The 27,533-nt window shown below is 42.7% G+C and overlaps 1 protein-coding gene across 15 annotated transcripts; it reads left to right on the top strand.

Annotated features, from left to right (window-relative positions):
- The first annotated feature begins 816 nt into the window (after positions 1–816).
- ZNF572 (zinc finger protein 572) lies at positions 817–27,451 on the top strand. 15 transcript variants are annotated; one of them, XM_061438623.1, is made up of 5 exons: positions 4,591–9,273; positions 13,068–13,137; positions 19,902–19,972; positions 22,500–22,611; positions 23,262–27,451. In XM_061438623.1, exons 4-5 carry the CDS (start codon positions 22,533–22,535, stop codon positions 24,770–24,772), a joined length of 1,590 nt encoding a protein of 529 aa, XP_061294607.1. In that variant the 5' UTR covers positions 4,591–9,273; positions 13,068–13,137; positions 19,902–19,972; positions 22,500–22,532; the 3' UTR covers positions 24,773–27,451. The 15 variants fall into 15 exon arrangements, 9 of the variants coding, with proteins under 9 accessions (XP_061294606.1, XP_061294611.1, XP_061294609.1 ...); XR_009740789.1 differs by lacking the exons at positions 4,591–9,273; positions 13,068–13,137; positions 19,902–19,972 and adding an exon at positions 19,996–20,883 and having other exon boundaries at positions 23,262–24,986; positions 25,544–25,606; positions 26,819–27,451; XR_009740790.1 differs by lacking the exons at positions 4,591–9,273; positions 13,068–13,137; positions 19,902–19,972 and adding an exon at positions 19,996–20,883 and having other exon boundaries at positions 23,262–25,606; positions 26,819–26,892; positions 27,406–27,451.
- The last annotated feature ends 82 nt before the right edge of the window (positions 27,452–27,533 follow it).

Raw genomic sequence — 27,533 nt, 5'->3', positions numbered from 1 at the left:
TCAGCATTTCATCAAGGCACATGTCTCATTGATAGGTTTGCCAGGCACACTTACACTCAAAACCCAGCCCATCTCACAGATAATTACCAGCTTCAGCACATCCTGGCTGCTTTCAGTTTTCTTGTGCTGTGCACAAGCTCCCCACAGCAATGGAAGAGAGCAGACTGCACTGCCCACTTATGACATTTTCCATCACATTTTTGCAAAGGTCAAACATTTGAATAGTGCTTGGCTGTTTACAGAGCAACTTCTGTTTCTCACAATTACCCTCGTTTTATAGATTTAGAACTAAAACTTGAAGAAGGCAAAATGACTCCTCAAAATCACATGGCTAGTAAGTAGCAGGGCAGGGCTCACACCCAGGTATGTCTGACTTTAAGCACAATGGCTTTTCCATAAAAATAGCCCAAGTGAAAGCAACATCTGTGTACCATACAGGGTGGTCATGAAAGTTGTTTTCCCACTTGGGAAAATAGAAACACTGAGTAACACTGATTCCAGTACCCCCTCTCCACTATATTCGTTCTTAGCCAAGATTGACTTTAAACGCTGGATAGAAGGGGGAAAACGCCCATGGTTTCCATTAAAATGTATCAATCAATAAAGAGAACTAAGAGGAGCTCCAAAAACTGTTGATGCCTTTCTTCCTTCTGTCTGTGCCTGGCGCTTAACTCTGGTATAACACCATGGAGGAGTGCGTTTTTTCCCTCCCAACTGTTAACTGCCAGCTGTTAACGGATAACTGACCAAGGTTGCCTTGGTGATGTCATGCCTGGTCATGTGACTTGCTTTGGCCAATGAAATGTGAGCAGAAGTGACATGTGCCTGGGACCAGAAGAAGCTTTGAAGAGCTAGCTACTCTCTTATTTCCACTCTCTCTTTTTCCCCCCGTGTCATGAGATCAGCATCTTCCAGAAACAGGCTAGTCCTACTAACTTGGTTCCCTAATGAAGATGTGGAGCAGAGTTTCAGGGAACCTGTAGAGACCAAGTAATGTGATAAACCTTCATGGTTGTCAACTACTGGGATTTTGGACACCATTTGTTATTGCAGCATAATTTACTCTAAGCCGACAGGTTCAAGCATTGATGCCATTGTATTGCAAATAATTGTCACCTCCAAGGGACACTAGGCTCCTCCAGCAGATGCTATTCGTTAACCATCTTTCAGTCTCAGGGTCCAGCAGAGTGCCTGATGTATGATAGGTGATAAATGAATCTTTGATGACAGATGAATGGGTGGAAGGAGGGATGGATGACCAGTAGGATCTTAGTATGATCCTAAGAGTTCAAAATGGAGCACAGGTTCCTCAGGCCAGAACCACGCACTAATAAAACTCCCATGGATACCGATGTCAGCTCTGATTTCATCAATTCCACTGCTATCCAAAATAATCATGTAGGACATAGCTGATTACCTTGAATCGTAATATTCTAGCTCTTACCATCCAAATCTGCATTTCCTAAAACTTCATCTCTAGATCGTGCTGTCTGTGACTCCATGAGTTAGCAGCTTCTGTTGACTAAGCAGTAAAACTCAATAGGAAACATGACAAAGTAGCTATCTACCGTGACCTCCCACCCACCATGCCACTGTGAGTGGGGGACAGGCAGGTTCAGGAAGCAGCTCTTGGCCCAGGTACTGGCCAAGTAGACAGTGATGGTTCCTGTTTCTTTCACTCCCTGCTGTTTTCTGCATGACTCCATGCTAACAGTAGAGCACAGTAGTTCAGAGAATAGTCTTGATAGAATCAGAAAGGCCTTGATTAAACCTTAATTACACTATTCACATGGCATTGATGCCATTTGGAATTCTGGAACTAGAATGACCCTTCAGGGTTGTCCTGAGTTCAACCAAGATGAGCAGACTAGTGTAGAGAGATCCATTTCTTGAACCCTTTCTTTCTTCTCCAAACCCACTGTCACATTTGTAGCCATTCAGCCTGATTGCCGTGACTCTGAGCTCAGAAATGTGGCTGCACCATAGTCTGGGAGCCTGAATATGCAAGCTGAAAGAATTTTTTAGGAGACTTCTCTTCTTGCTCCTCCTCTAGTTCTGACAATAGACCAATGCATTTCTCCAGAATCTGCTATGAAAAACCTGACCTGAAGCTGTCAGGATATGTCAGCTGTCACCTGCTGTATTGTAGTTCTTTAGAGTCCTATCAAAGTCCTTTAGAGTCATAAGGAACTTTTCTTCCCTGACACCTGCCTCCTAAATTACAACCCAGACAACTCTGCCGTTCCCAGGGGAAGGAGAAGCAACAATTCATCCAGTTCTTTTCCTTCCCATCCGCAAAAGATCAATTTGCAGCATGTTTTTCTCCTCTGGAGCATTGTTCCAGGTCACGGCCAACACCTGTGCATTCATCCACCCCTTTGCTCTGAGGAATCTTGTTGACAGATTGTGTACAAGACGATGCACCCTAATGCACAGTGACCAGGTGTTCCTCATGGTTGACACCTTGACCTAAAGTTGGCATTAAGTTCCTCAGACTTTGCCTTTTTTCTTTGATGGTTCCACAGAGTTGTATGAGGAAGCTGTTCATGCAAAGCCCCTCAGAGGTTGTCCACTACTGGATCTGGTGTCTCTCCGGATCCCTCTCACCTGTTACATCTACTGCAGGCGGACATTCTAGCAGCTGAATGAGGGAGAGGCTCAAGCCTCACCAGTGACCACCACCCTCCCTGGAAGCCATGAGGAATCATGCCACATGTTAGCAAGTGGCAGGGGGGATGGGCTGGTGAAAAGTAGGAAAGCATAGAAGGTAATGACCACTGGCCTAAAACAAGTCTATTTTTTTTTTTTAAAGTATATCTATATATTTATATTTATTTTTAGCTGCATTGGTTCTTGGGCTTCCCAGGTGGCTCTAGTGGTAAAGAACCTGCCTGCCAATGCAGGAGAGATGTAAGTAAGTAAGAGATGTGGGTTCGATCCCTGGAAAGATTCGCTGAGGGAGAAAATGGCAGCCCACTCAAATATTCTTGCCTGGAGAATCCTATGGGCAGAGGAGCCTGGCGGGCTACAGTCCATGGAGTCATAAAGAGTCAGACACGACTGAGCAACTAAGCACAGCGCACACAGCGTTGAGTCTTAGTTGCAGCACATGGGATCTTTCATTGCGGTGCACAGGCTTCTCTCTTTAGTTGAGGTATGTGGGCTTAGTTGCCCTGTGAGATCTCAGTTTCCTGACTGGGGATCGAACCTGCATCCCCTGCGTTGGAAGACGAAGTCTTAACCACTGGAACACCAGGGAAATTCCCACAAGACTGTTCTTATAAAGCTTATTCAACTTAAATGTTCAGGAACTTCATTGGAAGTTCTGATGACGACAATGTTCTTCTAAGAAACAGAAATACAAATCCAAGAGGCAATTGTCAGGATGGGAATTCCATGACTTGTTTCTACCTGCACATTTTCAGTTGGTTTCATTCTTAGAAACATGGGGAAGTCGCCAACATGGATGTTAAAGTGGGTGCAGGAGGAAGAAACCTGATACATACATGCCAGACCATTCTCAGCACTTTCCCCATGTTAATCCCTTTAAATCTCCTAACACTGTGTGAGATAGCTTTTATTTGATCATTCCCCTACATGGCTAGTGGGGAAACGGAGGCACACGGTGTTTTAAATAGCTTGCCCAGATGGTTGCAGAGTGGCAAAGCGGGTGTCACATGCTATCACTATTTTTCTGTGTGCAAAATACATTGTCAATTGAGTACCTACTCTCAAAATCCTAGGTAAGAATTATCACCTTCTGTTTTACAGAGAAGAAAGCTGAGACTCAAAAAAAAAAAAAAAAGATTCAGTGTCACAGTGTCATAGAACTAGCAAGCCAGGATTTGAATGCTGAGGTGGAATTCCACCCTGTCAGGTGGCTAAACAACAGAAAGATCCTGCTTTCCCAAGGCGATGAGAGGCAGTGGCTGTTTTCTGCACCACCGTTCTAGGACAGGCTCGTGGCCAGAAGTGGGAGTGAGCCTGGACGGTGGAGGTGGGCACTGCCTGGTGCCCCAGCAGATGGCTGCCCTCGGGCGCCAGAGCTTTGGCTAGCAGCCCTTCCATCGTCATGCCATGACCTATTTTTGTTCACCCACTTAATTCTCTGGTCTATTTCTTTCCTGAAGAATTATTTCATAACCTCCGCTGAGTAAGTTTCACATGCTGAGCATAGCATTCATGAACTTGGAGATGAAAACAAAATGTGCCTTCAGAGGACAGGGAGTAATATTCACAATCCAGGCAGAAAAACCAGTAGGAAAATTAAGAAGACTCGAACCTTGCTCTTTCCCTTGCATTCAGCTTGGTTTCCTTTTTATACCAACTGACCCAAGTCATCAGCGACTGGGGCCTGGCTTGCTCGACCCACTTTTCAGTTGGTCCCTCTGCATTCAGAAATCTCCACAGCCTATTAGGATAAAATCATTCTCCACTCCGGTTTTCAGCACTGCATTTTAAGTACCTCAAGTTGGTTCCCTGTCACCAATAAAACCCGCTGTCCCTGTCAGATCCTGCTGCCAAAATCAAGCAAAGAGTGAGTCAAATGTGAGTAAGTGATGTAGAAGTGTTAATTTGACAGTGTGATCAGATACTATTGGAAGAGCTTGGCTAAGGTGCTCTGACAAAAGGGCTGCCTATAAAACTGAGTGGGTGTAATTAGATATAAAAGTTCCCTTTTGGTCTCCTTGCCTTTCTGTTTCTCAAGCCCAAACCTGCTGGTTCTGGTGTTTCCTTTTTTTTTTTTTTTTTGACTGCAGACTCTGGGACCTTAGCTGCTTTTCCTCCCCTTGGCTAGCTGCCTGCTACTCCATTCCTCAACATATCTTATCTCCAGCTCCACCTTATTGCCTCATTCTCCAAAGAGAAATCCATGAGTCTTAGGATTTTATGGAGGTTGCAAAAACAGCAAGCATAGGGACCTTAAAAATCCCACAGATTCCTAATGGACGTGACTCCTTGTCATTCGCTCCTGGCTCCCTCGCAAATGTGGACTGGAAGCCCCATTGGAATAGGACTCAGCTCTGAAGCTGGGGCTCACCTATAGTCTCTCCTGGCCTGACTCCAACCCTGGGATTTCAACATTCATATCTCTTACTCCTCCTGCTGGAAACTCTCCCCTGGATTCCCTGTGCTTAGAGCAAGCTCTGTGCTCCTTTACCAGTGCCTCCTGGCCTTTCATGATTTGGGCTGGACTCCATCTCTCCACCCTCATCTTTTCTACTGTCCTCTTCATCCTGTGCTCCAGCCCAGTCTGATCCTCTAGCTGTGCTTTGAACACCTCCAAGTCTGTCCATGGCAGGAGCTTTGCGCTGGCCAGTGCTTCTCTTTGGAACCCCTCCTCATCTATGGGTCTCAGCTAAATGTAGCACGTGATTCTGAACTGGGTTCTTTTGTTGGCATCACTGGCATGACTTGAGTAGAGTTCTGAGAATTAGATAGCTGCCATCATCAAATGTTAATGTCCTGATTTAAACACCTATATTTTGGTTATGTAGAAAATTACTAAAGTCATCCTGACAAGGAGAGGTGATTACGGTGGCTTGTCTCCAACACGGCTGAGCACAATGGTTTCCTTCTCCCCTCTACACACGAGCCAGAGTTGCAGTCTGTTCCACTGCCCCCTCACGTGGCCTGACTTATGACTGCACTGATTAACAGAATTCTACTGAAGTCAGGCTGTGTGAGTTCTGAGGCTAGGTCCCAAGGAGCCTTGCCGCCTCTGCTTGTATCTCTCAGAGTGCTTGCTCATAGAGAAGCCATCTGCTGTGTAAGAAGTGCGAGGACCCTGAAACCACCATGCTGTGAGGAAACCCAGGCTAGTCACATGGAAGGATCAGGAAGGAAAAGATGTCGTCTGACCACCAGTATCTGAGGCACACCAAGAACTGCCGCACTGAGCCCTTCAGGCCCAGAACTCGAGAAATAATGATAAATTGTTTTAGCCACTGCGTTGTAGATTTGTTATAGATTTTTTTAAAAGGTTTATTTATTCTTTGCTGTGCTGGGTTTTTGCTGCTGTTGCAGGCCTTCTCTGGTCGTGACGAGGAGGAGGTTGCATACGCGGGCTTCTCATTGCAGTGTTTCTCCTGCGGAGCGCAGGCTCTAGGCTCGCAGGTCTCAGTAGTTGTGGCGCTGAGGCTTAGTTGTCCTGTGGCATGTGGGATCGTCCCAGACCAGGAATTGAACCCCTGTCCCATGCATTGTCAGGGAGATCCTTCACCACTGAGCCACCAAGGAAGCCTGTTACACATTTTTATATAACAAGAACAGTAGTTACTTTTGAATGGTGATGGAACCATGATGTATGTAAATTTCTTGATGTTTCTCTCTCTCTCTTTTGCATTAAGCATATGTTAATTTTGTAATTAAAGAAACCACTTATTCCCCCCTAGCACTTTAGGTTAAGAGTAGCATTACCTAGTGAACGTCCCAAGATGCGGCGGCATCCGCTAGACAGAATGACTTACTCCCCATGATAGCCATAGCATCTAACACAATGGTGGGTACATTAGGTGCCTCTCATTTATTGAATAATTGATGCATGGGAGTACATTGAATAAATTCTTCCAGGATGAAAGACTGTTTATTCATCCATTTATTTACTTAGAGAGATTTATGGTAGTTTGGCATAATGCTTTTTTTTTTTTTTAATATAGCTGTATGCTCTCTTTAAAAGACCCTTTTAAAGGAGCTTAAAGACACCAAAAAGTGAGGCATGCATTTAAGATATGATTTATTCTTTTCTCCACAGTACATTTGTCTCTCCATGTGATTTTCTCATCTGCTTCCTTCTGTAACTTCCCCATTCTGTGTGGACATTTTGCCACCATCCCTCTCCCTTTGTACATGTCTAAGAAAAGATAGCACAAAAATAAGATTATAAACCAGTCTCTCTTGGAGTAAAACTGAGATGAAATACCAACAGCTCAACTCAATCAGTATGTAAACGGACTAATACTTAGGACCCAATAGGATTAATTTCAAGAATACAAGGGTAACATAGCACTGGAATTGGTTAATGTTAATGTTTTATAGATCAAAGAAGAAAATATGATCTCCTAATTAAAAAAAAATTTCTTAGTAAACTGTATCTTGAGGAATGCTTCCTTAACATGATAAAAATTAATATTAAATGAACACTTACTGAGATATTGTGTATGCAAGGCACTGCATTAAGTTTTATGGACCATAAAACATTAAATAAGGCAAGTTTCTGCTTTCAGGAACCTAAAGCATGTACTATTGATCACAAAACATTACCAGTCTCCTCTTGTACAAATGAACCTTTGATTTCACAACTGAGAATTAATCTAAAAAATGTATTTCAACTTAAGATATTTGCATAATATTCATTGCAGTATAAGTTTTTAGTAGCAAAATTTCTTAACCTTAATGTCCAATAATAGGGGGATAGTTATGGAAATTTCTTCATATTAACTCAATGGAATATTACTCATTCATTAATGTTTCATTCAGTACCCACAATGTGCCAAAAACCTAACACATAGGCTAAATTAGTTCAGAGACAATGTAGTAATATTGAACACTGTATTACAGTAGACTTGATGGACGTGAGTCTCGGTGAACTCCGGGGGTTGGTGATGGACAGGGAGGCCTGGCGTGCTGCTATTCATGGGGTCGCAAAGAGTCGGACCCGACTGAGCGACTGATCTGATCTGATAAAGTATAAGAGAGTTTCTCAACATTTGTATTGGAGAGCGCTTGGGGGCGGGGACGTGGTTTTGTCCTGTGCATTGCAGCGTGTTTAGCAGCATCCCCGGCCTGTACCAGTGGGCCTGAAGCACGCCCTCCTGCCTTGTTTTGAAAACCAACAGAGACACACATGCCACATGTCTCCCAGGGAACAAATCTGCCTGTAGTCAAGTGTAATACATTCTCAACACAGAACACAACTTTCCCTATACAGTTTTGTCTACAACTATATAAAACCCTGGGCTTCCCTTGCGGCTCAGTGGTGAAGAATCCACCTGCCAGTGCAGGAGACATGGGTTCAATCCCTGGTTTGGGAAGATCCCCTGGTGAAGAAAATGGCAACCTGCTCCAATATTCTTGCCTGGGAAATCCCATGGACAGAGGAGAGTGGCGGGCTACACAGTCCATGGGGTCACAAAAGAGTGAGACACAACTCAGTGACTCAACAACAACAATATATAAAAACCTATATGTTAAAAAAAAAACACTATAAATAAGCGAATAAAAAATGGAAGAAACGAAGGTTTAGTATTTGCTATGATTATTGATAGAATTCTGATTGCAATTTCTTTTCTCAGATTTTCTAATTATTTTAGCAGTAAATATAGCCCATTTTTAAGATGAAACTTTTAAACAGATTTAAGAAGAACTTTCAGCTCAGGAACATCAGCAGTACTCTGTGGCAGTGCTGGTTCCCCTTGGTGGGCTGATGTGTGGCCCTCATTTCCCTTACATATCCCCTGAGCTCTAGCCCTCCACAAAAACGCCTTGGCTAGCTATAGGTCTCCCTGAATGTGTGTTTCAGGAGCACTGATTTCTGCTTAGAGATTCCCAAATGACTCTCTTTGTCTATGATACCAACTGTGATGGTTAGTTTTACATGTGACTTGATTGCACTACCGGGTGTCTAGATATTTAGCCAAACTTTATTCTGGGGGTTTCTGTTAGGGTGATTTGGATAAGTTTAACATTTAAATCAATAGACTGAGTGAAGCAGATTTTTCTCTGTAATATGTGTGGGCCTCATCCAATCAGTTGAAGGCCTGAAGAGAACAACAGGGCTGACCCTCACCTGAGTAGGAGTTGTCTCTTCTGGGACTTCCTTGGTGGTCCAGTGGTTTAGAATCCAGCTTCCAATGCAGGGGACCGTGGGTTCAGTCCCTGATCGGGGAACTAAGATCCCACATGCTGCTGGACAACTAAGCCCACACACCGCAACCAGAGAGCCCATGTGTCACAGCTACTGAAGCCTGTGCGCTCTAGAGCCTGTGCTGCGCAATAAGAGAATCTCACACATCACAATGAAGACACAGCACAAAAAAAAAGAGAAGAAAAAGAGAGGATTCTTCTACCTGACAGCCTTGCACTAGAACAGTGGTGCTTTTTCCCATCTTGGACCCAAACTGAAACTTGGACCCAAACTTCGCTGTTCCTGTGTTCCAGGACTTTAGACTGAGACTGAAACTAAACCATCGGCTCTTCCGGGTCTCCAGTTTGCTGAATCTGTTTGCAGATCTTGGGACTTGTCAGCCTTCAGGACCAACAGGAGATAGATAGGTAGGTAGATACATACATACATACATATATAGTTATTATAATAAAAGGAATGCGTGTGTGTATATATATATATATGTATGTATATATATGGTCTTCCCTGGTGTCTCAGTGGTAAAGAATCCACTTGCCAGTGCAGGAGACGCAGGTTTGATTCCTGGGTTGGGAAGATGCCCTGGAGAAGGAAATGGCAACCCATTCCAGTATTCTTGCTTGGGAAATCCCACGGACAGAGGAGCTGGTGGGCTGCAGTCCATGGGGTCGCAAGAGTCAGACACGACTTAGCGACTAAACAACAACAACATGCATACACACACACACACACACACACACACACACTCTGTTGGTTCTGTTCCTCTGGAAAACCCTAAGACACTGGCAAAGTTTCACCTCCAGGTCCAAACTGGACCTTTCCAGAGAAGCCCACAACAAGATCCGTCACACTGTGGCCTCAGGATGCCCCTGAGCTTTTGAAGCAAGCTTGCTTCAAGGTTCCAAATAGCTAAGCGTCCCCAGAGTATGTTACTTTGGGAAACAGGAGGAAGTTGTTACCGAACCAGGCTCCTTTGCCCACCTCACAGCAAGCCAAACCCTGAGGTTTCTAGATGAAAAAGAGTTTATTCACAAGGCAGCCAAGCAAGGAGACAGGAGAACAAGTCACAAATCCACCTCCTGAAAGGTGAGGAGCTTGAGATTTTTGTGGGCTAAAGAAGCAGGCTGGTCTTTGACATAGGGAGAGTGGGTTGGAAGAAGGGAAAGGAGAGGTGATTGGTGTTCTGTGTAGACATACCTGGTTACAGCTTTCTTTCTGGGATGCGTGTTCAAAAATAGAGACACCTAGCATGATCTGAGGGTGGAGTTTTAAGCCTTTTGACGTCAAAAGTTCACTCACTGGACGACTACACAGGCCCAGCTGTGGGGTTGGTGGTCCCAACGAATCTTAGCTGGCTTGAGCTGGGGCAGAAGGTGATTCCAGTTTCCTGGAAAACAACTTAAGCCTTCTCCTGCCCATTATTATAGTGAACCATTTGTCAAGAGGCATTGTCTATAAGGGTGGTTAAGAAGTCTGGTGATACACTACCTGGGCTACATGAAGCTTGGAGGGAGTGCAGTTAAGAAAGGAAAAACATCTAAAGCAGGCTTGACTAAGTAAAGACAGGTTACAAGCAGAGGGGTTTTAACATGCTGTTCCATTATCTGCTATTCTGTAAGACACACGCAAGGACTTCTATTAAGGCACCAGCTTCTGTTAACTGTATGGGATATGATTTCAGACTCTGTACTCGTATGCTAAAATTATGGGCTCAGAGGACGGAAGATACTGTTCTTGCTGCTGCTACTGCTGCTAAGTCACTTCAGTCGTGTCCGACTCTGTGCGACCCCATAGACGGCAGCCCACCAGGCTCCGCCATCCCTGGGATTCTCCAGGCAAGAATACTGGAGTGGGTTGCCATTTCCTTCTCCAATGCACGAAGGTGAAAAGTGAAAGTGAAGTCGCTCAGTCCTGTCCGACTCTGAGCAACCTCATGGACTGCAGCCTACCGGGCTCCTCTGTTCTTAGCTGAACCCAAAGAATTCTGACCAGGGTTGTGCTGCTGAAACTGATAGGCTGGGTAACAGTGGAAAATAAACTTAGCCAAGCCATGCTTAATTTTCTTCTCTGTCATATCTGGCCAACCTATTCTGCAGGGTGTTAGTGAGAATCAAATGAAATAGTAATGACAATGATAAAAGAAAATACTTAAGTAGTATTTATTACATGCTAGACATTGTTTTCGGAGAAGGCAATGGCACCCCACTCCAGTACTTTTGCCTAGAAAATCCCATGGACGGAGGAGCCTGGTAGGCTGCAGTTCATGGGGTCGCTAGAGCCGGACACGACTGAGTGACTTCACTTTCACTTTTCACTTTCATGCATTGGAGAAGGAAATGGCAACCCACTCCAGTGTTCTTGCCTGGAGAATCCCAGGGAGGGGAAGCCTGGTTGGCTGCCGTCTATGGGGTCACACAGAGTTGGACACGACTGAAGCGACGCAGCAGCAGCAGCAGACATTGTTTTAAGCACTTTTACATGTATGAACTTAAAATAGTAGTAAAAAATGTAAAAATTATAAAAGCATTCAGCAAAGGTTATGTGTTGGTATTAGAAATGTAATTACTAATCACTATTATCATGTACTCTAAAAAATATTTATTTGGCTGCACCGGGTCTTAGTTGTAACAGGCAGAGTCTTTAGTTGCAGCACATAAGCTCTTAGTTGTGGCATGTGGGATCTAGTTTGTTCCCTGACCAGGGATCAAACTCAGGCCCCTTGCATTGCGAGTGCAGAGTCTTAGCCACTGGACCACCAGCGAAGTCCTTGTCATACACTTTTGTATAAGTAACTATATCCGGAAGCAAGTTCTTGCCATAACAGATATTGCAGTGACCACTGAGATACTGACGGTGACCAGGAAACAAATGATCTAGCCAGCCAGATGGGGCAATCTGTGCTTACTCTAGGAAGCCCCATGGTCTTCTCCACATGACAAAAACCTGCCTTTCCCAGGTGAAGGACATGGACACTGATAATACCCAAGCTGTTCGCTGCCCAGCTCTCAGACTATACATTGTCCGTGTTGTCCTCTCTTTTTTCATCAGCCTCTTGAACTCTCTGTCCTGCAGAAGCCATATTATCTTTTTTTTTTTTTTTCTTCCTTCTCCATTGCATCTTCCAAGTACTGATTACCTTTCTCGAGCTTTGGGGTCCAAACTGATTAGACATAGTGGCACAAAACAAGAAAGAACTGGTTCTTCATTACTTGACCCAACCAGGTCTGTTTTTTTCTGAACTGTGTTGTTCAGAACTGAAAAGACACTTGTGTTCAAAAAAAGAGATGAAGATTTATGTCTCCTGCCAAAGAAAAAAGATGAGCAGGGAAAAGTCCAGGGTACTCTGCACAGGAAGAGGGGTCTGCCTCTCCCTATGATTAAGGCCACCATTCACCCAAGTATTCCCGAGACAGTCCTGGTTTCCAGTTATTGTCTCAGAGTAATCCTTCATAGAGCTGCTTTCACTATCTGAAGCGTGCGGGTTTGGGTGATAAATCATATGGTTACTTTATTTATGTTGCTTCCTGAAGTTGATTTTTCTGGCTACTAATAAAGAATCTGATGGTCCACATCCTTTGTCTGAATCCACATTCTTGATCATTTGGCTTGATGTTTCCTAAAACATTTATTCTTTTGTGGCAACGAAAAGTCCCAACATTCATTGCCCAAAGTTGGTGATCTGAACACAGGATTTCCTGAAAAAATTGCTTTCTAGTTCAGAATCCTATCTTCATTTTTTTACCCATACATGCTCCCCACAGAGATGATGAACAAGGAGGTGTGATGTCCTTCAGGGACATGACATGCTTCTCTGGGCAGCTCCACTAGGATTTAGGACCCATGAGGTTCCACTACTGAGAAAGGAAACCTTTCACCATTCATGGAAAATATCCCCAGGTTTGCTTGCCAGAAACAGGCAGGCACCCAGAACATCAGCTTTTTAAAAAAAATCTGTACTTTCTCAACAATTAGTGGCCCAGTGCCATTAGAGATGTCATTTGTCACAGTATAAACTGCAAAGGAACACAAGGAAGCAGAATGAAGAGAAGAACAAAGAGCTGTTAAGAGATGCTTCTTCTTTAGATCTTTCAGTATGGTTTTATGAAGTTCTTAGGATTTTCTCAGCAAGCAGAGCAATTCAGTGAATGAATTCAAAAGCTTTAAAAAATATCCTCTCAAATTATTTCTTCTTCTCCTTCTTTAGATGTGAAAGGGAAATGAAGAGAAAAGAAGACACATTCATTCTGTTCAGTAAATATTTATTGAGGTTCCAGGTATGTTTCTGATGCTGGGAATACAGCAGTAGTTAAATAGACAACTTGCAGTTGCCTCTTGCAGTTGACATTCTAATCATAGAGAAAAATGATAAGCAAAGAAACAAGCATAGAATAGAATGATCATAAGTGACTGGACTGCAATTTTTAGATGGGAGGTCGGGCCAGGAAAGGACAGAGTGGGTAATAGCTCCCTGCTTCTAGTGTGACTCTTTTCAAACTAAAGTTCTTGGCCTTCAGCCAAAGGGCTTCATATTCTTTCTGGAACTTCTGAGGTAGAACTCCTTTGCCTGAGTCCCAGACCAGGCCCTTGATACACTAAAGGACTTTTAAAAACCCTCTCTCAAGACAGGCGCTTAGCAAGGAACACAATTGTTGTCTTGCAGCAAAATCTTATTTTTGAATGTCAAAAGCTAAATATTATCCCAGTCTATCTTTTTAGTCTCTCAATAATAAGTTGTATATCACCCTCAAGCAGAAGAATGGCTCAGGTGAACTGCAATAAAGAAAGGTAAAATGCAATAAGCACATGAATACTTTGAAAGATCTCACACCCTCATGATTACTAAGCTCATACTGAGTGCCAGACACTGTGCCAACACCTGACAGATCAATGCAAACAAAACAAGGTGCTTTGCCTCAGACACAAGTGTAATGGAGTCACCTGTAAGATGAACAGATGGGACCAGATTGGTGTTTCTCAGTGTTATTTGCATTTGAGACAGGACAGTATTTTAGTGTCAGTTGAGTTGCTCAGTCATATCCAACTCTTTGCAACCCCATGGGCTGAAGCATGCCAGGCTTCCCTGTCCATCACCAACTCCCGGAGCTTACTCAAACTCATGCCCATTAAGTCGGTGATGCCATCCAACCATCTTATCCTCTGTCATCCCCTTCTCCTCCCGCCTTCAATCTTTCCCAGCATCAGGGTCTTTTCCAATGAGTCAGTTCTTCCCATCAGGTGACCAAAGTATTGGAGTTTCAGCTTCAGCATCCATCTTGTCAATGAGTATTCAGGACTGATTTCCTTTAGGATGGACTGGTTGGATGTCCTTGCAGTCCAAGGGACTCTCAAGAGTCTTCTCCAGCACCACAGTTCAAAAACATCAATTCTTCGGTGCTTAGCTTTCTTTATAGTCCAACTCTCACATCATTACATGACTATTAGAAAAACCATAGCTTTGACTAGATGGACCTTTGTCGGCAAAGTAATGTCTCTGCTTTTTAATATGCTGTCTAGGTAATACCAAGCCATCCTGCACTTGATAGGGAATTTAGCATTCCTGTTCCTTGCTGTCTTCCTCGCTAGGGCCTCCATAACAAAATCTCTCAGGCTGGATGGCTTAAACATCAGAAATGTAATTCTCAGCGTTCTAGAATCTAGAAGTACAACACCAAGGTGTCGACAGTTTGATTTATCCTGAGGCCCCTCTCCTTAGCTTACAGATGGTCGTCTTCTTGCTGGGTCCTCCCATGGCCTTTTCTTTGTATGCTCACATCCCTGGTGTTTGTCCCTTCTTGTAAGGACCCTGGTGTTTGTCCCTTCTTATAAGGACATCAGTCCTATTGAGTCAGGACCCCACCTTTATGAACTCATTTAACCCAAATTAGCTACTTAAAAGCTCTGTATTCAAATATAGTCACACTGAGGGGTTAAGATTTCAATATACAAACTTCGAGGGGAGACAATTCAGTTCATAGCACTTGCCTAACTGACTACCGGTACTGCCAATCAAAGATAACCAAAGATATTCGGATCTATTCACAAATGGATCCTAAGAGGATGGTCTAAAATATTGAGTATTTTCATAGCTACTTTACTTGATTATGAATGCCTGTTTACCTACCAGTTTTGGCTATCATCTGATGTTGTGCGAGATGATTCTTTGCAAAAAGTGCTTTTTATTTTTTGGCCTTGCTGCATGGCTTCTGGCATCTTAGTTCCCCAAGCAGGGATTGAACCCAGGCCCTTGACGATGAAAACACTGAGTCCTAACCACTGGACCACAAGGGAAACCCCAAAAAGTACTTTCTGAACCAACTCCAAGAGAAATCCAGTGCAGTACTTCTTTCATGAGGCAAAGCTGGTGATATCACCTCTCTTTCAGAGTTTGCAATGGCACCCCACTCCAGTACTCTTGCCTGAAAATCTCATGGGCAGGGGAGCCTGGTAGGCTGCAGTCCATGGGGTCGCTAAGAGTCGGACACGACTGAGCGATTTCACTTTCACTTTTCACTTTCATGCATTGGAGAAGGAAATGGCAACCCACTCCAGTGTTCCTGCCTGGAGAATCCCAGGGACGGGGGCACCTGGTGGGCTGCTGTCTATGGGGTCGCACAGAGTCGGACACAACTGAAGTGACTTAGCTTAGCTTAGCTTAGCTTATCCTAAATTAATACACTGTGAAGCACAGGCAGAGAGACTTAAGACTATCTATATAGTCCTCCTTAGATTGAATAGACTTTTTTTGACAAATGAATATCATAAAAGTCAATAGCATCTGTTCTAAGATCTAAAATGAATAGGATTTAATGAGGAATGTAGAGGGAAGAAGTCTCAGGGGGATTAAAAAGTGATTTCTAGATAGAAGGAGAAAAAAAAGCATGACCCTTCAGCTGAGCTGCAGTTAAGATATTAAACATGGTAACCAGGAAGTCTTTTGCATGTGATTTACATATTAATACCATGTATTGGAGTAGGAAATGGAAACCCACTCCAGAATTCTAGCCTGGAGAATTCCATGGACAGAGGAACCTGTAGTTCCTGGAGTTGCAGAGTCCTGAGTGACTGAATACACACCCACACGCACTCACAGACTGAGTAGTTATAGTGCCAAGTATGGTAATATGAGTATTCCACATATGTTATTATTTGATTTAATATTGTAAAAATCAACTAAAATGGGATATTTCTACAGCTCCTCAACTCTTCCTCAACCTCCCCCCTTCACCTTCCATACACACACCTCTTGAGCCAGCTAGGAAATAGAAATACCAAGAATAAGAAATGATGATGCCCTGGCCTAGGGAAGTGATGGTGGGAGAGCTGAGGTGTGGACACATTTGAGAGCTGTTCAGGGGCAGGATCAGCAGAATTTAGTGACTTTGGGTTGGTTACGAGCTAAGGGAAATGAATAGTCTAAGTTGGTGCTGGGAGCAACTTTCTGCCTGGGGGTGGCATTCACTGCAGAAGAATATCCAGGAGAAGGCATGGGTTCATGACTTCGAAAGAGATCTATAGGGCTGCCATTGGGCGGGACAGGTTTTGTTGAGGGCCTCCATTCCCTCTGCTTCCTTTTATCTTAAGCTCTTTGTGTCAGTTTCCTCAATATGCAAAGAGCTGGACAACTGGCCCCTTCATCATGCAGGATGGCTGTGAGGATGAGGTGAGAGAACGGATAGCCAGTGTCTGGGCCACAGAAAGCCTCGCACAAATATTATTCTCCACCTTCCTTCCTCCTGCCAACTCTGGGTCTGTGATTCTACAGATGCTACTCATCCTGACCCGTGAGTATATCAACACCTCTAGGGATGGGCTGAGAGACAAAGGATAAAATGAAGAGGCTGGAGGAGGTAACATCTTGTAGGTGGTGGTGGTTCATTTGATAAGTCGTGTCTAACTCTTTGCCCATGGACAGTAGCCTACTGTTTCCAGGCAAGAATGCTAGAGTGGGTTGCCATTTCCTTCTCCAGGGGATCGTCTTGACTCAGGGACGAAACCCGTGTCTCCTGCATTGGCAGACGGATTCTTTACCATCTGAGCCACCAAGGAAGCCCCAATATCTAGGAGGGGTGCTGACGATTGGTAGATTGGTCTGAAGTTAAGAGGGCAGGTGCACAGTTGGAGATAGGAGACTGGTATCCAAGAGAGCAAGTGGAAAAATGTCCTGAAGAAATTCCCCTGTTTTCATAGTTCTGACTGGTAACCACTGTGCCTTCTAGCATTTGGTGTATTTAGAAATGCATCAGGTGCCCTTTGCCATAGTCCAGGCTTCATAATGTGTACTCACACCTCAGATTTCCAGATGATGTCCTTCTGGGTTCCTGAAAATCTTGACACCGGTTTTGTAACTTTCTACATCATTCAGCTCTGTGGCTCTAAAACAGAACTGGCCCTAAGAACTGGCATTCTCATCTACAGCCAGATTGAGGCCTGCTCCAAATTGATCCTCTGTCTGCTGGAGGGTGACTGGCTTGCAGTGGGGTAGGAGCCAGAATGGGAACATTGGGGACAACTAACTGTAGAGAAAATCTGGCCAAAAAGGAGAAGGGACCCTTAATATTATGGAGACTGGTGTTTGGCACCCAGCAAAATTCTTTCTCTGTCTTGTATTTAATTCCATATGGTTCCTGTTAGAGAATATCCATGCTTATAACCCTTTATTACATTCAGATTTTACTTTTGTTAAGTCTCATTGCTACAAATATCACGTTTGTTTTAAGATTATACTGGGATGCGTTACTCTGCAGCATTATTTTAATTTTGTGGCAGTCTCACCAAACAGCTGCCTCTGGAGCCACCTGCTGACACAGTTTAGAATTCTGAGCATTTAACCTGACTAAGGAAAGAGCATTCCAGGCTAGTATGAGAAAGGGACAATCTAGACTCTGAGCTGTTGATCCCTTTTACTTGCTGTACCAGAATAAAATCCATACAGACATTTCTTTTCCTTCCCAACCCAAACACCCATCCCTCCCACCCATTTTGAAAAAAGATGTTGCATTTTCTTTGACATCTGTTTCAATAAAATGGTCCTCTGCCTTGGAAATTTATGGTTTTTGGTTTCCGATATCTTTGGCGCTCTGTGCCAGCTCATACATATTCCTTAAACTGAGTCTGTATTCCATTAGAATCCATCTTGGAGGTGCTGAGTCATGGGCATTTGGAGCAGGGATTATTTCAGTAGAAATTCTTGGCACATATTCTCAGGCCAAATAATGGAGGGAGAAGAGGGAGGAGAGATGATGGGGGGAAAAAAAGAGCCAAAGATCTGCTCAAAGCACTGGAAAGCCCACCACTAAAAATAAGTAATCCTCAGACCTGGGAAGATGCCCATCATACCCAAGTCACTGTGGCTGAGGTTTGATCTCTTAGTTAAGAGTCACAAATCTTGTATGTGAGGCAAAGAACTTGCTGATTAGGACATCATGCTGCTTCTCATGACATGGCCTTGCCCCATCTGCCAATCAGGGATTCCATCTTATAAACCACCTTCTGTTTTAAATAACCCTGCAAAGGATAAAACCTGACAATGTACATATGAGCTGCTCTGCTCATATTATCAGATCAGCAAAATACCATATATCCTGGGTGGCTTAAACAACAGAAATTTACTTCTTTATGGTTCTGAAAGTTGAAAGTCTGAGATCAGGGTGCCAATATGTGCCCTCACATGGAATGGAGAGAGAGGATGTGTGATGAGGGGAGAGGGGAATATCAATCTTTGGTGTCTTTTCTTATAAAGGCATTAATCCCATCATGAGGGTCCCATTCTTATGACCTCATCTAGACCCAATTACTTCCCAAAGGCCCCACCTCCTAATACCATCACATTGGGTGTTTAGGGTTTCAACATATGAGTTGGTAGGGAGGGGCACAATTCACACCATAGCAAGTACCAAGTTTATCTCTCAGTCACATGAGTATTCCTGGGCTGTGGAAAAGAGCAGAGAGGAGTTTCTTCCTCTGGTGGTTGTGGTGGTGGTGATGGTGATAGTGGCAGAGAATCAGCAGTGGTGGGGCTCTTTTCACCGTCTGAGGCGATTGGAAGGGTGCAGGGAAGAAGGACTGGATTGGTTCCTGTTGTATAACAAGAATTTGTCTGGTCTTTGTCCCTGGGTCCTGGAAGTGAGGGGCTTCCCAGGTGGCTCAGTGGTGAAGAATCCACCTACCAATGAAAGAGACTTGGGAGACATGGGTTCAGTTCCTGGGTTGGGAAGGTACCCTGGAGAAGGAAATGGCAACCCACTTCAATATTCTTGCCTGGGAAATCCCATGGAGAGAGGAGCCTGGCGGGCTACCATCCATGGGGTTGCAGAGTCAGACATGACTGAGCACACGCACACACACAGGCTTGTGAAAGACAGGACTTACTAGAGTTGTTGGAGGACAGTGAGGAGAGTGCAGTGCCCCCTCAAAAGAGTGTTTCTAGAAGAAAGCAGTGTCAAAACTCCTGAAAGGGGACTTGGGAACCAAAAAATACTAATGTGCTAAGAACGCAGAGGTCATTGATGATCTTAGTGATTTATTGTTTTTCACTACAGGAGAAATGAGTTAAAAGACGAGTTGGAAATGATAAAATGGAAACGTCAGGCGTTAAAAAATAAGAAAGAAAAACTGAAGGACTATTTGGGGATGGTGGTGGGAGAGTCAGGAGTTTAGTTGATAGTGTAAGGATCCCATGAAGGTAGGAAGAAAAGTGACCGGTACTGGAGGGCTCCTTTAAAATGCGAAGGACCAATCCGCTGTTGTAATTGGAGGGAAGGAAGAGATGGTTGCAGTGCAGACTTAGATTGATGCGGGGAGATGAAGGGATTGATTTCTAGTTTCTCTGTAATGAAAGAGGAGAGTCTGTTTCACCAAATATTATTCATAACGTTGCCTCTATAAAACATATAAAACAACAACGTAAACTAGTTGTTTTATATGTGGATGGATGCCTTCGCGCCCTGTTTCACAGATGGCTTAAATATATACCTCCCAGTTCACAGCGGTGGGAAACAGAGTCGGCGCTTAACAAATACTCGCTTCATTTTAATTCCAGTGATGATGAGAATCTGATGATGCCCCGATGGCAAGGAAAAGTATCAGCTCCATCTGGTCCCCTGTTATAAGGTACCTGATAAATGTGAGGGATGAGAATCAGAGTCGGCAAACGTGTCCACAAAGAAGAGGAATACCACCGGCACACTCCTTCTTGTCCGGGACCCTAAGGGTTAAGATCAACGAGAGCCAGCCACCACTGTTTTCTAGAGAGGCTCCATCAAGCCCACTGTGGGAGAAGAGGGAACTTCCTGTTTCTGACTTCCGGGTTTGAGAGGTTAGGACCTTAGGTTGGTGGGGTCAGAAGTAGAGTGGGCTCCTAATTCCGGGCCTGCTGGTTGTGCGGGGCGCCTTGTATGTAGCCCCCAGAACAGTGAGTTCCTTCTCGGGGAGAGGGACGGAGCCGAGGGTTTCGGGCAGGAGGAGCGGAAGCTGCGTCGCCCAGGCTGCAATGTTCATCCTGCAAAGGACTGCCGCTGCTGTGAAGGGCGAAGGCCCAGCATCTCCAGCAGCTCGGGCCACCGCGCCTCCCTCCCCTGAGACGTCCCTGAAAGGACCGTGTCGACTGGAGACGATCTGTTCCCCTGGGACTCACCCGCAGTGTACCCGACCTGTGCTCCCAGCCGACGCTTTTTAAAGCTAAGCTTCAGAAATTGCATTTTCTTTGGGAGTCAAGCCGAAGCACTGCCCCGTGCCTAATCACCTTTTTGCTCTAGGCAGTAAAAACAGCCTTTCTCTGCGGCGTGACATCTTAGGGACAGCCTTTTAATACCAACTGTGGCCTTAAGTTTGCTACCGTTTTGCTGAGCCAGTGTTCCTGAGGGCTCCTCTGTTACCAAAATTAATAAGTTTCTTAGCAGGGAAAATGGTAGCACGGGTATCTTAGGTAGACTAATGCTTCTTTTGTGAGGACTGCGATAGAAGTATGTAACTCCGATGGTAAAACATACTATTCCATTTGAACAACTTTTTTTTTCGTTCAGGTGTATGCTTTTTTTCCCTACACAAACATTGGACATACTTGTAATTTAGACAAGTTTCATATATATATAGAAGGTGCTTAGAGAATACCAGCTTCTTTTGATATAAGGTCTAGGGATATAAATTGGTTTTCTAAAAATGCAGTCAATATAGGAATTCCCTGGCAGGCCAGTGATTAGGGCTTGGCACTCTCATTGCAGGGCCTGGGGTTCAATCCCTGTTTGGAGAACTAAGATCCCTCGAAGGTTTGTGGTGCAGGCATTAGGGGAGGTGCTGGTGATGGAAGTCAATATATTACAAAATAAAAGGCCTGATCATTTGCTGGTTGGAATTATGCCCAGTTTCTGCTTTCTTCTCTAGTTGTTTACTATAATAGACAAGAGTATTAAATTCAGTGTCCAACGAATTTGGGACTGAATCCTGCTCTACCATGTTCTGGTTGTGTGACCTTGGGAAAGTTTCTTAATGTCTCTTTTGTTCACCTATAACATGCTGGTACCTGTTTATACAAGGCTTTCCTGAGGGCTCAGTGGTAAAGAATCCACTTGCTAATGGAGGAGATGCGGGTTCTATCGCTGGGTTGGGAAGATCCCCTATAGAAGGAAATGGCAACCCACTCCAGTATTCTTGCTTGGGAAATTCCATGGGCAGAGGAGACTGATGGGCTACAGTCCATGGGGTTGCAAAAGAGTTGGACATGACTTAGGAACAACAACAGCAATATTTTTATACACTTCAGGGAGCTCTTGAAAGAATTACATGAGAAACGTTATGTGTAAGGTATCTGGTTCACTGCATGACATAATAGGCAGTAACAGATTGAAAAGTATAAGTCTTTTATTTTCTATGTGTGTGCCTTCTTTTAAACTCTCATTTTTCTTGAATTGTGCTATTTTTTAATAATCCTGAAATGGATGCCGAGTCCATATATAATTGCCTTCCAGTCCCTCAAGTAGGTCAGGGGTTGTAATTGGGTCCAGAAGATAAAGCTTAGGCTGAAAGGGATTTTGTGATTATGATAGTAAGAGATAAGGAAGAGGTCCCTTGTTAGCCTCCCTTTTATATTTAGAGATTATTGGCTGTAATTATTTTAGCTCTACTTTGTCTTAATTTATTGTTACTAGTCAAGTAAATCCTAACTTTTGTTTAAAATTAACTTCAAAGGTTTCATCCTTCTGTCAAGGATCCACTTATTCTTTGTAAATGAAACAGTTTCTCTTTAGCTGTTTTTTATACCTGCATATCAATTCGTAAAGTCTTACTATTGATGCCTTTTCCAAAAAACTACTTCAGTTTTTCAACCACAAGTGTTTCTGAGTTCCAAGTGGACAGTATTAATATTTATTCTATTTTTAAACCTTGATCCTCAGACTTTATTGCAAAGGTTTAATTTTTAAATTATTTCCCTGGGAAAGGTAAATTGGATTAATGCTTAATCCTAAATAACTTGAATCTGAGGTTAGATTATCTGAAAGGATTTTCAAAAGCCCATGTTTCTTATGTTCAGTATGGTCTGCAGAATATTAAGTGCTTAACAGCCGTTGTGTTGCAATGGTTGGAAGGAAGGAAGGAGAAATGTTAACAAATGCCTTTAAACATAACTTGTTTCCTTCTACAGGATTTCTGATCCCTAATCTGACTGATCATTGTGATGGAACAAGAGCAAAAACTATTGGTCTTAGATTCTAATGGCCTCACAAAGAAGGAGAGTTTGAAAAACACTATTACAGGTGAGACATCAAGAAGATCTGAATCCTTTAGGAATTTGTTTTAAGACATGCTGTAGAATGTATAGAAAAATCAGGGCATTAGAATGAGACAGACTTTGATTTCCCTGGTCTGTCACAAGCTATGAAAACTCTTTTAGCCTCAGTTTTCTCATCTTTAAGAAAAGTGAATGATAATATCTGTCTGGCATATTTTTTAAGATACTGATACACTATATGCAAAACTACCATTCTGAATAAGTAGTGGGTATCATTGCTATTTCTTTGTTTGCTCAGATTTTAACTAATTTTTTTGTCTAATTTTTACCTCAGATAGTGTTCTATTCACTTTCTCTCTTTAAAGTCTTCTAGAATAAAATTCAGTGAACTTATTTTTATTAATATTTTGATATCCACCATGGCAATTGGTGAGAACTGACCAGACACTTCATTACTGTTGTTATAAATACGAAAAATTCACCTGCTTCTGATGAACACATTGAATAAAAGAAGTAAAACTAGCTGTAAACACTTTTTTCTCCCCCCAACTAATAATTGTTTAATATTCTTCTGGAAACACTTTAAAAATCTAAAACATTTTACAAGGTTTGAGTTTGTTATTCCCTGTCTTCCCCTGTAATTCAGAATTTCAGGGTATTTGTTTATTCCTGCAGGAGATGAAAGTAAGAATAATTTGAAAACTGTTCAGTTCAGTAACTCCAAGGCAGATAAAGAGAGAGCCTCAAAATGGTCTAGAAGTGATGGCCCAGAAAATTGTAAGGATGAAGACACAAAAGAAATACTGTTGACAGGGTCCCAAGGAGGTAAAACTGAACGTGATGATTCCTATGAGAATGATAGCAACTTGGGGAGTCAGAGAAATTGTACAGAAAAAGAGGAGGAACAACCCAATCACTGGGGATGGAGCCCAGGAGACCATACCGGGCCTGCTGGCCAGCAGAACCCATCCTTTGGGGACAAACCCTACAAATGTTCTGAATGTTGGAAAAGCTTCAGTAATAGTTCTCATCTTCGAATTCACCAGAGGACCCACTCAGGAGAAAAACCTTACAGATGTTCTGAGTGTGGAAAGTGCTTCAGTAACAGCTCTCACTTGATTCAGCACCTGAGAACACACACAGGCGAGAAGCCCTACCAATGTGGTGAATGTGGGAAAAGCTTCAGCAACACTTCCCATCTTATTATCCATGAAAGAACTCACACGGGAGAGAAACCCTATAAATGTCCCGAGTGTGCGAAGAGTTTCAGCAGCAGCTCTCACCTTATTCAGCATCACCGATCGCATACAGGTGAAAAACCATATGAATGTCCGGTTTGTGGGAAATGCTTCAGCCATAGTTATGTGCTTGTAGAACATCAGAGGACCCACACTGGAGAAAAACCTTATAAGTGCCCCGACTGTGGGAAGAGTTTTAGTCAGAGCTCTAGTTTGATTCGTCACCAGCGGACACACACTGGTGAGAAACCCTATAAATGTCCTGAATGTGGAAAAGGCTTTGGTTGTAATTCTACTCTAATCAAGCATCAGAGAATACATACAGGAGAAAAACCCTATCAGTGTATAGAATGTGGGAAGAATTTCAGTCGAAGTTCGAACCTGGTTACACATCAGAAAATGCACACAGATGACAAAACCTATCAAAGTTCTGAGTATGAAGAAAGTTTGAGTCAGAACTATAGCCTGATAGAAGAATGCAGAATCCAGCCAGGAGAGAAGCCATATAAATGTTGTGAATGTGGAAAGAGTTTTGGCCTCAGCTCTCATCTCATAAGACATCAGAGAACGCATACAGGAGAAAAACCTTACAGATGTTCTGAGTGTTGGAAAACTTTTAGTCAGAGTTCCACCCTGGTGATTCACCAAAGGACACACACAGGAGAGAAACCTTATAAATGTCCTGACTGTGGTGAGTGCTTCAGTCAGAGCTTTAACCTTATCAGGCACCGGAGGACCCACATGGGAGAAAAACCTTACAAATGTACTGACTGTGAGAAATGCTTCAGCCGAAGTGCCTATCTCAGTCAGCATCGGAAAATTCATGTAGGAAAATCTTTTGAGTCTCCTGAAGTGGAAGATTTTCCTCATGAATGGACTTGGAAAAACTATTCTGGGGAAATAGCACTCATCCCTTCATTTTCAGTCCCAAGTTCATCTCCCTCCTGAGTCCTAAAGTCTGTTTCTTTTTATCAAAAATTACAATTAAGATGTTCTCAGATCACACTGTTGTAAAATTTGTTTGGTTTGTTTGCCAAAACATGTGGGAAAAGTCAACTTCCCAGCTTAAAGGTTGGGAAGACCCCAATTACCAGGTCACCAGATTTGCCCAGTGAGAGATACTGCCAGTGATGGAGAGAAAGAAGAATATTTTTTATTTAAGGTAAGACAGTAATAGTTTCAAAGGAAAACATGGAGAGAAATCCTGAGAGACTAAAGATGAGATTGTCATTGAATCTTATTTCCTGTTGCCTGACTGGGTGGTGACAGATCATTGCTGTCCTACGGGTTTGCCCAGAGAGAGATTTTTTTTGAACAGATAATGTGATCTCCTGGCTGTTTTGTTGAGTCTTAAGGAAGAGAAGACTAATTTTTTTTCAAATATGTTATTTGCTGAAAATTAGCTTTTAGAACTGCATTGTTCGGTGCAACAGCCACTAGCCATATGTGGATAGTTAAGTTTAAATTGATTAAGATGAAATTTAAAATTGAGTTCTTTAGTCATGTAAACCCCTTGCTGAATGCTCAGTAGCCACTGGGGGCTACTGTTTTAAATATCACAAAAAATTCTTTCAAGATCATCATTCTTGATGGTTCTTGTAGGAAATGTGCTCTGGGGATTCTGTTCTCCAAGAGGAATTACAGTATAGTCTAGGAGTAGATAGAGTTTTGAAGGCACTAGGTCTAACGGTTCACTGTTTTGATGATTGTATGTTTTAGATTCAACCATCTCAGTTATCTAGAGATATGATCCCATTGTCTTGGCCAAAGTCAGATTAAGAGGTAGGATTCATAATTCTGTTTTGAATTTTTCTGTCAAGTGGTCCTTTTCCCTCAGTTTTCCTATTATATAATTCTTCATCAGATCAAAGTCACTGGGTTCTTTTTCTATTAATTAACTCATTGAGTCTGAGCCAGTGTCCAGGGACAGTTTGCCGCTGGGGCCCCAGATTCCTAAGTTCCAGTCTCGGCAGTTTGCTTTTGCCTCTTGACGTACATGGTGTGTGGATCTGGTAACCAAGACACTATTCTCCCTGTTCATTTGTTCAGTGGGAATGGTGTGTTGTAAAGGATTAAGATATTTCCTCTGTCCCCACCTCCATTTTTTCCTGCCACTGTAAAAAGGTAGATGTGTATAGGAAGGTCAGGACTTGCCCAGGATTTCATCTCTTGTTTTTTTGTGAGTCAAAAATATATTTTTTGAAGAATAAGTAGAAGTGTATATTAGGAATGTGGAGCCAGAAGGGGCCAGTTACAGCTGGGGCAGAGGGCTCTCTGTGGCTGGTGGGTAGCAGAAGTCCATGGGGATTTTCTTCCGTGACTGTGATGCACCTGGTACTGGCAAGGCAACTGTGTCTTTTTATATTGTTTGGGATTTAAAAATGAATCAAAGCTGATAGTTAATGGTATTCAAGAAGTCTTTGGGGGTGATTTTCTGCTTTTAGAAAGGGGGAAAACATTTTGAGCATCTTTGGCTTTAGTGTGACCTCTGACTCAAGCATCCTGTTACCTTTATATGTTAGGCAGTGTTACCCCAGTTGTCTTAAACTGTGGTATCTGAGGATAAGTGTTTACAGTATTCTTTTTCTTTTTTAATTTATTTGTTTTTTAATTGAAGGATAATTGGTTTACAGAATTTTGTTATTGTCTGTCAAACCTCAAAATGAATCAGCCATAGGTATACATACAGTATTCTTTATCGCAGACAACTGAGAGTTTGATGTTTGATGAGAGTCTGATTAATGATCAATTGCAAAGAAGTAGCTGTTGGGGTGGTTCACAATCGTGGAGCCCATTATGTGTGGCAAGTAACCACTCTGAACCTGGTTCCTCATCTGTAAAAAAGAGATAATGTCTACATTGCACGGTTTTGGTAAGTGTTAAATGAATGTTTGCAAAGCAGCTAGCACAGTGCTTAAAATATGGGTCTAAATAAATGGTAATTAGTTATTATTAATTGAAACAAATTGAAAAATATCCTCCATACATTTTCAGAAGCAACAGTACAGTCCCAAACTTTCCTGCTTGTGGATTCTTTATGATCAACCTCAGGAACCCCAAGGAATAAGGTATTATAAAAGCACAAGATTAATGTGTTTTAAGTCTGCAGACTGTTGAAAGCACTTTTATTTGATTTGGCTTATTGAATTTTGTTGTTGTTCATGAAACAAAGGACTAAGTTTAAATCAAGAAAGAACAAAACAGCAAGTTCAGTTTTAGTTAATTTGCATCTGAAGATTAACAACTGTGTAACTTGTGTCCTATTACTGTCCCACACTGTGTTTTACGACTGCCCACAATTATACAAAACCTGCTTCACAAACCTTGATACCTGTAGAGGCATATATGTTCACATTTTAGATGGATTTAGATGGGCTTCATTAGTAATTTGGCAAGAATCTCTTTGAGTTGAAAATTTAGAAAACCGAAGAGAGATTTGTCACTTAACAATGGAGAATTTAATGTAGTCAGATGTAATCCTATTTAATACCTTTGCCTCACTTTAATGAGTCAGCAAATAGGTTCTTTGTTTAGCTCCCCCAAAAGTAAATATTCTCTGTATTTTCTGTTTTTCTTGCCAGCACAAAGGATTCAGCACCTGAATAAATAAAGCATTCTTATTAACAAGTGATGTTTCATAGTTTCTTTTTAATTAAAGAGAAGACTACTTCCTGTATTCATTTTTTCCTACTCAAAGTAGGGGCTTAGG

Source organism: Bos javanicus, chromosome 14, assembly GCF_032452875.1.
Source record: "Bos javanicus breed banteng chromosome 14, ARS-OSU_banteng_1.0, whole genome shotgun sequence".
Lineage (NCBI taxonomy): Eukaryota > Metazoa > Chordata > Mammalia > Artiodactyla > Bovidae > Bos > Bos javanicus.
This window is presented reverse-complemented; position numbering and strand designations above follow the sequence as displayed.